A 15,893-nucleotide genomic window follows, 5' to 3' on the forward strand; every position below is an offset into this window, starting at 1 on the left:
CTCAGAAGGGTCACTCAGCCTGCAGTAACATGAGTGCAGCAGAATGCCAGCTGTGCTGCCTGTTGTACATCCAATTGAGGGCCAACTCAAAGTAAAAGACAAACTATGGTGTTTTCTGTGAGTGAATGTGCTGCTTTAACTGGTGTGACTACAAGTCAAAACAAAAAAACAGCACCACGGGCCTTTAAAAATGGAACACAGTTCTTTAATGAATGAGCCTTGACAAAAAGACCCGACACGGGCCGTGTTTCAGTGATTAGCACCTGCATCAGGGGTCACAGTGATGTTGTGGAAAACTTGGGGAATAATTCAAATATATTCCTCTACAATATATTATTCCTTACCCCAAATGTTTGGATACAGAAAGTGAAAGTGCCTTGTTGCTTTGTAGCTTTTACTATATGAGACGTGGGGTAAGGAATAATATATTGTTCCATTTTTAAAGGCCCGTGGTGCTGTTTTTTTTTGTTTGAACTTTAGTTTGTACTTTGTTCCCTCTCTTTTGTTACCTCCAAGTGACTACAAGTCAAGGAATAATAGTTATATAATAATAGTTAAGTGGAGGAGTAGCCTAGTGGTTAGTGCCATTCCATTTGGGGGGGGGGGGGTCTACCACTGTTTGGAAATGGGATACTGGGCTAGATGGAACATTGGTCTGACCCAGTATGGCTATTCTTATATTCTAACCCCTAATGCAATCCAAGGGCAAGGTGTTCTAGCAGCCAGCTAGTGCTCCCTCAACTAGGCCTAAGCCAGCTATTGGACAAACTTTGGGATGCAGATATCAATAGAGAGCAGACACTATCAAGTAGGATGGACAAGTTTATTGAGGGTACAGATTTACTGAAAGATCAAGTGTGTGCTCAGGAGAGGATTTTGATCTAGCATGACGAGATACTTGGTTCATTCGAGTAGTTTAGTTTAATTTAGGAAAACAGCTGTGCTATATCCCAAGGAAGTCAGTATATCAAATTTAATAAATCACAAAGCATAGGGAAGCAAAAATAGGGAATAGAATATAGAAGTTATCCCAACATGTCCTGACCCCTCTACCTTGACTGACCCCCTCCAAGATCCCATAACCATAGATGACCCCCTATAAGCCTACACCTCTCCTGAACCCTCTCCCAACAATGGAAGCCCCCCTTTCAATGCATTAGGTCACCTACCTTTGGGCCTACCTGTACTTCCATGTAGTTCAGTGGGTAAATGGGGAAGGAGCAAAGTCCAAGCACTCCTATCATGGCAGCTGTGACATCTAGTGGTAGTTTCACAGTACAACCACTAGGGTCAGTCCTCATGGCCCCAGATATTCAATGCCGATATTGAATATCCAGACTAATTTAGCCTGCGATGGTGTCAGAGCTTTAAGAAATGCTAGACGCAGCTGTCTGAATATTGGGGGGCTGCCTAATGTGTTTGTATAATTTTCTGGGTTTATTGCTTAATTATTCATTTACTTCATGTTTGGATATAGAATACCCCTTATACTTCTTAAAAGCTCAAATTAATTTGTAATAATTTTTGTCCTAGTTTGCAGTGCTATGTAGTAACACAGTATGGTATAGGCTATGCATTTGATATACTGCCTTCCTGTGGTACAACCAAAGAGGTTTCTATATTATATACAGGTACTTTCTCTGTCCTTAAGCTTTTTGTATCTGGGGCAATGGAGGGTTAAGTGATTTGTCCAGGGTCACAAAGAGCCACAGTGGGAACTGAACCCTGTTCCCTTGGTTCTCAGCCCACTGTACTCACTATTAGGCAACTCTTCCACTAACAGGAAAAGTAAAAGTAACACATTATAATACTCAAGTAAAAGTGCCAGTACGCTAGGTGCTCCTGCATTAAGGACCTCTTATATCAAGCTGCGCTAGTGGTTACCGTGTGGCCATGCTGACGAAGCCCAGTGAATGAGCTTTGTTGCCATTACTGCACCGGGGACTACTAGCACGGTTTGATAAAAGAGGCCGTAAGTCAACTGTTCCCTCTAAGCTGAGCTAATGTCCGGTGGTGCTTCAATATTGTGTTTTCAATCACTAGGGACAGGCAGGGTCCCTGGACTCCTGCAGAACTCGCCTGCCCCACACTTTTAAAAATGTGATAGTGAAACAGCAACCCCCACTGGCTGGACTGTAGATGGAGGACTCCCGTTCAGCATAGAGGGAACAGTGATCAAGGGGGTCATTTGCTAAGGTGCGCTAGAGTTTTTAGCTTATGCTAAAAATTAGCTGGCACTTAATGCTGAGATGCAATAGGGCATCGCACTGTTTAGCACCAGCTGATTTTTATCATGAGCTAAAAACATTAGAACACCTCAGTTAAAAAAAAAACCCTAAATCTGTGTGATTCAGTTAGTGCTTGCTAATGCGAATGTGGTAACTGGATAATGCTTCTATGCCCATTCTCCACCCATGAAATGCACCCTGTTAAAAATATATTAAAAAAAATTTTTTTTTAAACAGTAAGATGCATATTAGTGCATGGAAACAGGCAAAGGACTACAAAATTTGTAAACATATTTTGCGGTAAGCACTTTCTCATGCACTAAGACCACATTATGGCTTTGCACAATTTAGTAAAAGGGCTTCTTTGTATTGGTACCCTGTAGGTTCACAGTGGTATGCAGAATCTAGGTCCCGGCTGACACTATTTGATAGGTCTTCTTCTGACTGGCTGGGGCAAGCTTCAGCAGAAAATGTACTGATTAAAATATTGTATGTTGATGGGGGATGTGATGGAAAAGGGACAGTGGATCATTTTCAGCCACAATGCCCTGAAGCTTCAAATAACAGTACTGGTCAAGTTGCCAGATTCCAGCATCAGTGGGATTTTCTAAACGCCAGTGCAGTAGTCAGATATTCCTTTAATCTCATTAGAGCTGCTTGTTCTGTGGTTTCGCTGACACTGTAGTGAAACAATCCATGGTTTTCTTCCATAGCACAGGCACACTGAATATTCACTGATTGATGTTGCGGGAAAGCGTTTCACTCCTACAGCACAGATACCTTCAGAAATGGACTGGCTGAAGTATTATCAACTCTACAATGAGAACAATAAGAAATAAGTGTTTGCATTTTTATTTCAATTTAAGAGTAACCACAGCAATATAAATTCTGTCTATGCAAAATCTACTACTACTACTACTACTTATCATTTCTAAAGTGCAGCTAGACGTACGCAGCGCTGTACACTTGAACATGAAGAGACAGTCCCTGCTCGACAGAGCTTACAATCTAATTGGATATGCCATTAGTATGTAGGTATTTCAGAACCTAAATGTGTTTGTGCAGAAACAGATGTGTATGTGAGGAAGAGTTTTGAATTCATCCCATCCCTCCTTCCTAGTAGACACAGGAGCTGAAGGCACATGCACAGATTACAAATTTGGTTTGTATATCCAAGCTTTTTAAAATCAAGATTTAGATGGGTGGGCAATAGACTCATCTAAAATCTGGATTATGCACATCCAGATCTCGAATAGGACTCCTAAAATAAAAGCTAAGGCCTCTCAACGTTTGGCCATATAGAAGGTAATTTTTCCTAATGCTTTTACTGAAAATATGAAGTAGACATACATCATAAACTTGACAGACCAGAAAATGTTCATACAATCAAATAATTAAAAAAGGAAAAATAAATCCATATTTAGTCCACAATATTTGAGGGTCAAATCAGAAATCCAATGAAGAAAAAGAAAAATATATCCAAAGGAAGCAGCATAAACTGAATATTAACCTGCAGCCTGTTTGCTTCTCTCTCTAGGTGGCATCTCAGAGCTCACTATTCCATCAATAATTTCCCTGGCCACAGTAAAATCAATTAATTGTTTAGGCTCAAATAAAAAGAAAAAATTTAGACTGATGTGTAATACAACATTTAACAGTACTGGTCAAGTTGCCAGATTCTAACATTAGTGGGATTTTCTAAACGCCAGGGCAGTAGTCAGATATTCCTTTAATCTCATTAGAGCTGCTTGTTCTGTGGGTTCACTGACACTGTAGTGAAACAGTCCATGGTTTTATTCCATAGCACAGGCACATCTTCCAATGTGGTATATATCATTCAGTGTAAAAAATGTAACGAAGGATGCTATATTGGAGAAACAGGCCAGATGCTTAAGACAAGATTCAATTTACATAGACATCACATGAACAATACTGGTGCCAGTAGGGCTCCCACCCCTGTTGGTCAGCACTTTACAGGACCAGGACACTGTACCAGTGACTTCACAGTGAGAATCCTGAAAGGTAACTTTAAAACCATACAAGAACGTAAGACCTTTGAAGTCAGAATGATTGAATATTTTAACACCCAACAGAAAGGACTTAACAAGGATCTGGGGTTCCTAGCCCATTATAAACCATAAAACTGTATGTCTCTGTTGATCACCCTACCCTCACCTACCCACACCCATCCTGTTAGAATATCAATGATATGCTTTGATGTCCCCATGCATACCTCCGACCCACCCCCATCCTCCCACCCTGTCAGACTATCATAATAATGCTTGAATGTTTTCACTTATATACACTGTCAGCTAGCACATTTGCTTATTTCCGATCTGACGAAGAAGGGCAACCTTCGAAAGCTAATCAAGAAATGTATTAAGTTATGTCCAATAAAAAAGGTATCATCTTATTTTCTTTTCCATGTTTTATTTTGTTTGATTTCTAATGATAACATTTAACAGGAAACTTCAATACGAAAGTGACACCCAAAGACAGAACTCTAGGCCAAAGTGCCAAGAACTCTTTCCTACGCTTCTATGTCAACAGCAATAGTCAGGAAATGTATGTACATTAGAGCCTAAAAACTTATCATTAAGATGACAAAAATACATTCTCAAAACATAATCCCTTTCATGTTCCAAAGCTGATAAATCCAAATCTTCTGGCCCATCTCCCTTCTCTTAAACTGGAGTTGAATTTCCAGGCTTCACCCCTAGAGTTAAATATAAAGTTCACATAAGAGGGGGCATACTCTCAGGTGGTATCTGCAGAACCTCATGGAAGTATTTGCACACTATCTCCATGGGAGAGATAATCGGAGACCTAGGGAAATTCATAAACTTCAAGTTGTTCTTCATATATTCTAACTTCCGGGCCACCTGTGAGCTTTAATTCAAAAATTATGTTTCTAATTATTTAATTTCTGTCAATTGTTTGGCCTGTTTCTCCAGTGGCTCACCCTTTGATGTTAATGAGGTAATGCTATAACATAGTAAGTAGTAAATATTGGCAGATAAAGACCCACAAAGTCCATCTAGTCTGCCATAAGGTGGCCAGAGTTGAATCTGGCACTCTGCACAGATTCCACTTCTTCATGATTAAACAGTGATATATTTAATCTTTGACTCTCCCTGCCAATTTTGAGGCACAGACCATAAATGTCTGCCCGGCACTAATTCTACTTCTCAACTACTGGCGTTACCATCGAAGTCCACTCCAGCCTTGATCCTGATCTGATTTTGCCATTTGTGGGACCCAGATTGTAGAAATATGCCAAACATTGATAATACTTCCCAACCTCTGAAGCTGCCATCAAAGCTTACTCCAGCAAGGAGATCATGCAAGTTTGGCTTTAATTGGAGTCTATCGTTTTTCTATATAGTGATCCTCTGTGTTTATCCTGAATTCTGTCACTGTTTTTGTCTTCACAACCTCCCATGGGAGGACATCCCAGGCATCTACCATCCTTTCTGTGAAAAACTATTTCCTGACATTGCTCCTAAGTCTACCACCCTGCAGACTCAACTCATGACCTCTAGTTCTACTGCTTCCCCATCTCTGAAAAAGAAGGGGTGCATGTACATAAGTGCAAAGTATGTGGTTAATCGGGGGTTATTTTACTAATTAATGCACATCTAATACCTACATTATTCACGTCGTATAGAATCACAAAACAGTATGTGCATAGCCTGATTGGCCTATCATACAGATTCATCTGCATTCATGCATTACACATACCATTCCTTATACTCCTTCTAGAGTTCTTCGCTCTTTAGATTCACACCGCTGGGTGATTCCTTCTTTGCAATCACCTTAGTACATAAGGTGTGGAGGAGTGGCCTAGTGGTTAGGGTGGTGGACTTTGGTCCTGGGAAACTGAGGGACTGAGTTCAATTCCCCCTTCAGGCACAGGCAGCTCCTTGTGACTCTGGGCAAATCACTTAACCCTCCATTGCCCCATGTAAGCCACATTGAGCCTGCCATGAGTGGGAAAGTGTGGGGTACAAATGTAACAAAAATAAAAAAAATACTGGGAAAGGCCAAAGGTCCATCAAGGCCAGAATCCTGTTTCCAGCAGTGGCCAATCCAGGTCACAAATACTTGGTAAGATCCCAACCTTGAATCAACATGTTGTACAGCCTTTTATTTCATTGCCCCAAAGCTTTGCAATGATCTCTCTCCCATTATTGGGGTGGGGTGGGGTGGGGTGGGGGGGGGGGAATTATCCTATAGAAATTTTAAGATAGCATTGAAGACCTTTTTTTTGTCCGTCAAACATTCAGTTGTGAAGGTTAGGGATCCAATCCATTTCCATTTCCTGAATTTATATGTTTTTATGTTTCCTTTTTTTATTAATATTATTTTCTTTTGTGTGTTATGGATGAATGCATAACTTTCCTATATACAATGGAGTTTCTTTCTAATTGTTCATTTTGTATTTTATTAAGATTAACTGCCTAGACCTATTCTGCCTAGATTAGGCTGTATTGAAAGTTCATTAAACATTAAACATTTGATAGTAGGTATGCACATGGGTGGAATTTGAGAGGAACATTCAAGAATGTGATAAATTACAAAATACTACTTATTTATTTATTTATTGGGATTTATTAACCACCTATAATCCATGCGGATTTTTCAAGTGCCATATTTAGAACCTAGTCCTATACGTTCATAATAGAAATTCATGTACAGTATTAACATCCTGTGCCATAGAATGCTATATACTGTAAAATCCAATAAAAAAATCTTGTTCCCATGGCAATTTACAGTCCAAAATAAAAAGTTAATGCCACTCCCAAAAAAGGTAGTTCTGTAAAAACAAAGTGCAATTGTCATATTAGATGACATGGAAGCTCATTTTCAAAACACATAGATTTACAAAGTTACATAGGTTACTATGGGGTTCATTTTCAAAAAAGAAAAAACATCCAAAAAGCGCCATAAAAAGGTGAAAGAATGTTTTAAATCATTATTTTTAAAACCCAACGATTTTTTTCTTTGCAGTTCATTTGCAGTGCATCCAAATCACTAGGAGGCCTGTTGGGGGTGGGAGTTGGAAGTTCCCAAAACTTGCATGTTTTTCTGCCATAATGGAACAAAGCAAAAACGTCCAGGTCTAAAAGTTCAACATTTTGGTCTAGACCTGTTTCAATCACCACTATTTGCCTATTTGCTAACTTTGGCAATTATTTTCAATGTACTTTGGAGCACTTCTCCGGCACTATTGTTTTAGACTTTGGCATAGTTTCACTACAATCTGTTCTCTGTGTTTAGTTTGGATTCTTGAAGAAGGCACGCACCAAAATATGGACCGTGTTGAGTCCTTTACATCACAGAAGGGTTGTCTAACCTTCAGATTGTGGATACCTACAAGTAAAGATTGTGAACTTTTTCTCCTGGTGCATCACCTGGTCATTCCCACCTTTGTTTCCTTTGGTCTTGCTGACTTCGTGGAATTGTTTGTCTTTTGTTTTTTTGGTCAATCACAACTAAGCCACAAAAAGGTGCCCTAAATGACAAAATGACTGCTGGAGAGGGATTAAGACATGACTCCCCCACTTACTCCCCAGTGGTCACTGACCTCCTTCCACTCCCCAAAGATGTGAAAGAAACAATGCATATCAGCCTTTATGACAGCTTCAGATGTTATGACCAGTCCTATAACAGCAGTGCTTTTTTGTAGGAAAAAAGGTATCGGTACTCATTATGGGCGGGGTCACTATCTATGGTTCCACCCCTAAGGTAGCCACACCAACAGTAGCCACACCTCTTATACCAGCCGTGGCGCATATAAACAGTATCACTGAAAATACTATACCAATATAGGAGAAAAAAATAACGTGATTTTTTTTTCATTATAAATAATTTCTATAAGCTGTTACAGCTCCAGTATACCCAGTGCAAAATAAGACAGCAGATGTAAATTCACAAATTGGACATCTTCCAAACACTAAAATGAAAATAAAATTATTTTTCTACCTTTGTTGTCTGGTTATTTTGTTTTTCTAATCATGTAGGTCATAGGCAGTCGGTGGCCCAACTGTTTGGGGAGGCTAAAGGGGGCGGGGTTAGGGGTGGAGCCAGGGGCGGAGCTTATAGCCACAATTAGCAGAAAAAAAATAAGTAAAACTAAAATAGTCACAATTAGTACCTTTTATTAAATTTAGATATTAGATATGTATCATATGTCAAAGAATAAAGTGGTTGCTCAAAGCATATACTAACCACAATCGCTCAACTGTAAAACACTATGCACAAATTTGTGCAAAAACACACTCAGAACCTTACTGTACCATAACACTAGGCAGACCCTAATACACCAATATACCACCCATATGGAAAATGCAGACTATATGAAACAAGGGATCATAATATCACAATTCTCATGTAGAGCCACAAAACACCCTTTTAGGGTGGATAGTGTTCACAATGAGCTCCTTTTATTAACGACTATATGTAGATCCTTCAAGAGGTAGTGAGTCATGATTTAGGCTCTAAAACCCTTTCCAATGTTTTGGTGCCACCTCAGTAAAGCCAATACACAATCTCTCCACTGCAAAACACTATACACAAACTTGTGCAAAAACACACTCATAACCTTAGCAAACCATAACAGCACTAATTCCAAGGACAGGACGAGCTACAACCTTATGCGTGGAAAGGCAGCACTGTAATTACTCTGGGCTCTAAAACACCAGTACACAACCAAGTGAAACAAAAAAAAACAAACCAAAAAGGGCTGTAAACACTACACACTAGTAGAATACTGCACCTTGATTACACATGAAAAACACATGACACAACAGATATGAAGGCAAAACTGGAAAGTTACCTCAAGAAGTCAGACTCAGCATGCAGCAATACTAGAAAAATTGAAACTTACATGCAAAATATCACAGATGCACATTTCCAAAAGCTGACATATTCCAGTTAATAAATTCTGAATAAAATACTTTTTTCTACCTTTGTTGTCTGATCATTTAGTTTTTCTATTCGCTTTGGTCCCAGTGTCTTCTTTCCATTTGATATTTTTTCTCTCAACATGTCCACCATCCTCCTGTGTCCTTATGCGTCCTGTCTACCACCTGTAGCCCTGTCGCTATCCTTTCTGCAGTTTCAGCATCTGCCCTCAAAGTGTTCCAATCCAGCCCTTAAATTCAGCAATTTGTCCTCCATCCATATCCAGCATTTCTCCCCTCCCCAAGTGCATGTACTTCCTGTCTTTCCTTCCCTCCATCCATGTCCAGCATTTCTCCTCTCTCCCTTCCACTCCATCCGTGTACATCTCCTTCCTTTGTCTTTTCTTCCCTCCATCCTTATCCAACATTTCTCCTGTCTTCCCTGCCCTCCACTACATCCATGTCCAGATTTCTCCTCTCTTCCTTCCCCTCCGTCCATCCATGTCCAGCACCTTCCTTCTTTCTCTTCTACCCTTCCATCCAGTGTCATCCCTCTTTCTCTCTCCATCCTTCTACCCATTACCCTCTCCCAATCCTTTTGTCTATTGTCTCCCTCTCCTTCCATCCATTGTCTCCCTCTATCTCCCCTTCCTTCTAAACAGTTCTCTCTCTCGACCCTTTTCCATTCAGCATGTCCTCTCTATCCCCATCCTTCCAGTGTCTTTCCTCTTTCACTCCCTACCCTTAAGTCCAGTGTCTTCCCTCTTTTTGCCCCCTCCTTCCCGCATTTTCCCTCTTTCTCCCTCCTTTCATTCAGCATTTCTCCGTCTGACAGCTAGGGTCTCCCCCAGTAGCTTCTCTCTCTCTCTCCTGCCCATGTCCCTTCTTTCTCTCCCCATCTTTCCACTAATCTCTCTCTCTGTACCCCTCTTCCATCCAGCATTTTCTCTCTGGCTCTCCCCTGCTCTTTTCCATGTCCCCTTTTTCTCTCCCCATCTCTCTCTCTGGCTCTCACCTGCTCTTTGGCATGTCCCTGACTCTCCCCTGCACTTTTCCACTTTCTCTTTCTCTCTCCTCCAGCGTCTTCATGCATCTCTCCTCTCCTTCATGCATCCCACCTTTCTCTTGCCTCCCCTTCTTGCTTCCATCACTCTCACTCCTTTCTCCACCCCCTCCTTTTTCCCATGCCCTGCCATTGCTTTCCTTCCTCCCTCTTCCCTTTAGATGTGGCATCTCACATCCTCCTCTCTCCACCCCCTTTCCCTTTGGTCTGGCAGCTGGCTGGCATCGCTTCCCACCCCCACCCACCAACCGGACTAGTGTGGTATCGATCTCCCCCTCCGCTTCTGTACGTCGTCTTTCAACTTTGAGGCTTTCTTCCGGTAGCGGTAGCAGCAGCAATGATGTAAGCGCTGCTTTCAGCCTGCCCCGGAAGCTTTCTCTGGACAGCATCCCTCCTACGCGGGAAGCTGTACAGAGAGTGCTTCCGGGGCAGGCTGAAAGCAGCGCTTACATCATTGCTGATGCTGCTGCTGCTACCGGAAGGAAGCCTCGAAGTTGAAAGACGACGTACAGGAGCGGAGGGGGAGAAGCGACACCGCACCAGACGGGGGGGGGGGCAAAGATCGGAAGCCTCGAAGTTGAAAGCCGACATGACAGGAGCGGCGGGGGAGAAGCGATACCGCACTAGACGGGGATCGCACGGTCCCCCCACCACCCCGCCCTTGCTGCACTTCTGGCTGGGGAGGCTTAGCCTCCCCAAGCCTCTTATACCGGGCGCCTATGATGTAGGTTGCAGTCTCTGATTCTGCTGCTCTATCTGTTCCCTTAACTCTGTTTCCAGAGCTTCCTTTCCATTTATTTGTTTGTTACATTTGTACCCTGCGCTTTCCCACTCATGGCAGGCTCAAGGTGGCTTACATGGGGCAATGGAGGGTTAAGTGACTTGCCCAGAGTCACAAGGAGCTGCCTGTGCTTGACATGGGAATTGAACTCAGTTCCTCAGGACCAAAGTCCACCACCCTAACCACTAGGCCACTCCTCCACTCCAACTTTCTTTACTTTCCTCCTTTCTTCTTCATTTCTTGCCCTACATCCAAGGTAAAAGCTGGGTCCTCTGCGGACTTGACAGGAGGAGGTATAGAGTGGATCCAGCTTTTGCCTATTTTAACCATCCATGTGCAGTTTTTCTCCTCTTTTCCCTTTCCCTCATCTCGTCAGTATGCATCTCCTTCCTCTTTCCATCCACGTACAGCATTTTTCTCCCCCATCTATCCATGTCCAGCATTTCTCCTCTCCTCCTCCCCTCTAACCATTTTCATCTCACTTCCTTTCTTCCCTTCCCTCCATCTATATCCAGCATTTCAACTCTCTCCCCTCCCCTCCATCCATGTCTAGAATTTCTCCTCTCTCCCCCCTAAATCCATGTGCATCCACTTCATCTTTCTTCCCTCCCCTCTGTCCATGTCCAATATTTCTCCTCTCCCCTCCAACCATGTGCATCTCCTTCCTCTGTCTTTCCTTCCCTCCAACACTTCTCCTCTCTTCCCTGCCCTCCATTCCATCCATGTCCAGCATTTCTCCTCTCTCCTCTCCCCTCCATCCTTGTGCATCTCCTTCCTGTCTTCCCTCTCCTCCATCCATGTCCAGCATTTCTCCTGCCCTCCCCTCCATCCATCCATGTCCAACAACTCTGCTCTCCCCCCTCCCCTCCCCTCCCATCCATGTCCAGCAATTCTCCTCTGCCCTCCCCTCCCATCCATGTCCAGCAATTCTCCTTGGCCCCTACCCTCCCCTCCCAACCATGTCCAGCAATTCTCCTCTCTCCCCTCCATGTCCAGCGAGTCTCCTCTGCCCTCCCCTCCCATCTATGTCCAGGATTTCTCCTCTCAACCTGTCCTCCCCTCCCATCCATGTCCAGCGATTCTCCTTTGCCCCCTATCCTCCCCTCCATGTCCTGTATCTCGCCCCAGCCTCCACCTGCCCCCCATTTTCAGCCCCCATTGAGTTCCAGTACCAACCCCAGCCCCACCTGCCCGCCCTTAGTTCCTCAACAGCCCTGCTTTCTGTTCCTGCCACCCCGCGACACGTTTAAATCTTTTATTTTATTTTTTACCTGAAGTCGCAGTGCCGGTGGTAGTGCTAGTGATAGCAGCAGGCTCGCCTCCTCCAGTCTTCCCTTCCCGAGTCTCAGTGTCCTGCCTTTGTGGAAACAGGAAACTAAGTCAGAGGAAGGCGGGACACTGAGACTCGGGAAGGGAAGGCTGGAGTAGGCAAGCCTGCTGCTATCACTAGCGTCGCTGCGACTTCAGGTAAAAAATAAAAAAAAGATTTAAACGCGTCACGGGGTGGCAGGAACAGAAAGCAGGGCTGCCGGGGAGCTAAGAGTGGGCAGGTGAGCTGGCCCTAGGAAAAAAAGGTGCTGGTACGCCGCACCTGCGCATACCAGCACAAAAAAAAGTAGGTCCCTGGAATAGCCTAGTGGTTGATGCAGTGGACTGTATAAAAGGAGACCCAGGGCCATATCTCATTCTAACTGTTACACTTGTAGTGGAAAGTGTTAGCCCTTCAAAACCCACCAAACACCTACAGTACCCACATATAGATGACACCTGCAGACATAAGACTGTAATGGTGCACAATTGGGTACAGTAGAGTTTTTGCTGGGTTTTGGAAGGTTCCCTATACAATACAAAGGGATAACGGTGAGATATTTACCTGGGATCTTTTATATGAAGTCCATGGCAGTACCTTCTAGGGTGTCCCACTGCCCTGCTGGGATGTTTGTGTGGCTAGTCTACTAAGAATACTGCCCCCCTCATATGTCCCAATGGCTTGTATTTTGTGCGTTTCTTTCCCTTGGAACTGTTTTTCAAAAATGTTCATAAAATAAAAACACACTGAGCACAAAACGTCTACAAAACATCTAGGAAATGACCATTTTTGAAACAAAAAGATGTTTTTCTGGTTTGCAAATCTCTACATTCATCATTGCATTTTTGAACATTTTTAGCAGAATGTTCCAAAATTGGATTTAGTTGTGATATCAAAAATGCCCCTCCAATTTAATTTTGTAACTCTATGTGCTTTGCAAATAAGAACCGTCACTCACCCTTCTGCTTGACACCATCTGAACTGTTCTCTTCAATATTTTCGTACAAAGATTTTGGAGATTCATAAATTTCACTTGTTTTATTGCTTGTCCTGAAACAAACACCTAAGCAGAAAAAAACCCCAAAACATTAGAATCAGAAAGGGACAGTTTTCTAAAAGGAAAATTGCAATATATTAAGGCAATTTTCAAAAGTCATATATTAGGATAAAAACATTTGTTTACCTGTGTTATTAGGTTATTTGAGAAATTGTCTACCCTTCATGCAGAGTGAGTAATGAAATGTTTTAGGGTGACCATAGGGAAAAAAGTGCAGCAACATATGTGGTTTTGAATTTTCAAACTATATATTATTTTCTTTAGAAAAGTACACACAGAAAAAGGAGGCACAAATGTCTGTGGATTATTTTTCTTAGGATGACTTTCAAAGAGAAGGCATGTTAACTTACATCAAGAAGGTAAATCTTATCTCAGTTGTACATGCCATGATAACATCAAGACTGGATTACTGCAATGTACTATACAATGGTCTGACTACAAAGGGCCTGCAACAGCTCCAGTTGATTCAGAATGCAGCAGCAAGTTGCAAGTGATGTGACCATATCACACCATTTTTGCCAAAACTTCATTGGCTACCAGTACAGTACAGGGCTAAATTTAAAACTCAATGCCTGATCTTCAAGGCCCTGAAAGGAAATGGCCCTGAGTACCTAAAAAATAGGATGTTCCTCCACACACCGCCAAGTACACTAAGGTCCTCCCAAGAACTTTCACTAACCACACCCTCTCCAAAAGACATTACACGATGTGATACCCACAAGCGAGCCTTTTCTGGAGTAGCCCCACACTCTGGAATGCACTGCCTGAAAGGCTGCGCTTAACACAAGACTATCTCTACTTCAGGAAGCAGGTGAAAGCTTGACTTTTCAACCAGGCCTTTACTGGAAGAAGTAACTAACTCGTTAGTCTCACTCACACACACAAGGAGTACTCAGGCTGCATATACTGCAGCAGGACATGTTTATCTACTCCTACTCTAGCTGAGATAACATTTAACCATTTCTCTAACCTCATGTGCAACTTTTTAAAAATCAATCACCTTACTTTCTAACTCTTCCTACTTTCTTACCCTTCTATATGTTACATCTTTGCTTTACCCTTTGCTATCACCTATAATTTTCTATTACGTATTGTGTTGACATTGTAAATAGTATACCATGCCATACTTTGTATTGTTTTTGAATATTTTTACTGCTGTAATTGTCTATTGCTCATGCTTGATCTATTCTTACTGTACACCGTCTTGAGTGAATTCCTTCAAAATTCCTTCAAAAAGGCGGTAAATAAATCCTAATAAATAAAATAACTCTCATTCTCTGAACATTGGTACAAAGTCCACAAATAAAGATACCCACAGAGGGAAAGATTATATATAGCACACCAAAAAAATCAGCGCTGAAATGAAAAAGGCTTAAGTGTATTCTATAAAGTACACTTAAACATAGGCATACTTTATAGAATAAGACTACATTTCCGCGTTGTTTATAGAATACACTGAGCGCCCGTTGACATGACTAAAGTTAGTTGTGGCCATTTATGCCACATTTTACTTGGTGTAAATGCGATGCCTAAATTACACAGAGCAAAGGTTATGAAATTGTTTAAAAATATCATTTTGGAAGCCCAGACTAGATGTGTTCCATGTATTAATAACGATGGAAAGAAGAGTAAATGACAGCCAACATGGTTAAAGGGAGAAGTGAAAGAGGCTATTAGGGCCAAAAGAACATCTTTCAAAATATGGAAAAAAGATCCAAATGAAGAAAACAAGAAGCAACATAAACATTGGCAAGTTAGATGCAAAGCATTGATCAAGAAGGCCAAAAGAGAATTCAAAGAGAAACTTGCTTTGGTGGCAAAAACTCATAGTAATAACACTTTTAGGTATATCAGAAGTAAAAAGCCTGTGAGGTAATCCATGGGATTGTTAGATCATCAGGGAGTAAAAGGAGCACTCAGGGACGATAGGGCCATAACAGAGAGGCTGAATGAATTCTTTGTCTCTGTCTTTACTGAAGATGTAAGAGATCTACTGGTACCAGAGATGGTTGTCAAGGGTGACGATGCGGAGGAACTGAAAAAAATCTCAGTGAATCTGGAAGATGTATTGAGCCAAATCAGCAAATGAAAGAGTAGTAAATCACCTAGTCCAGATAGTATATACCCTAAGGTAATAAAAGAACTCAAATATGAAATTTCAGATATTCTGTTAGTAACCTGTAAGCTGTCATTAAAATTGTTTGTAGTACCTGAAGATTGGAGGGTGGCCAATGTAACACCTATTTTTTAAAAGAGATCCAGGGGTGATCTGGGAAATTACAGACTAGTAAGCCTAACATCAATGCCAGGCAAAATAGTGGAAACTATTGTAATGAATAAAATCACTGAATACATAGACAAACATGGTTTAATAAGACAGAGTCAACATGGATTCAGCCAAAGGAAGTTTTGCCTCACCAATTTGCTTCATTTCTTTGAATGTATGAATAAACATGTAGATGAAGGAGAACCACTCTATGTAGTGTATTTAGATTTTCAGAAAGCATTTGACAAAGTCCATGGACCGATACAAAGGCATTATAATGTCCT

The 15,893-nt window shown here is 41.8% G+C and overlaps 1 protein-coding gene across 1 annotated transcript in view; it reads right to left on the bottom strand.

The window, feature by feature from the left end:
* LOC115461335 (scavenger receptor cysteine-rich type 1 protein M130-like) overlaps window positions 1–15,893 on the bottom strand; it is an 86,770-nt gene that overhangs the window by 17,681 nt on the left and 53,196 nt on the right. Inside the window, exon 7 of the mRNA XM_030191061.1 lies at window positions 13,245–13,349. Coding sequence (XP_030046921.1) covers window positions 13,245–13,349 — 105 coding nt within the window. The remainder of the gene's footprint in view (window positions 1–13,244; window positions 13,350–15,893) is intronic.

The sequence above is a fragment of the Microcaecilia unicolor genome, chromosome 1, assembly GCF_901765095.1.
Source record: "Microcaecilia unicolor chromosome 1, aMicUni1.1, whole genome shotgun sequence".
Lineage (NCBI taxonomy): Eukaryota > Metazoa > Chordata > Amphibia > Gymnophiona > Siphonopidae > Microcaecilia > Microcaecilia unicolor.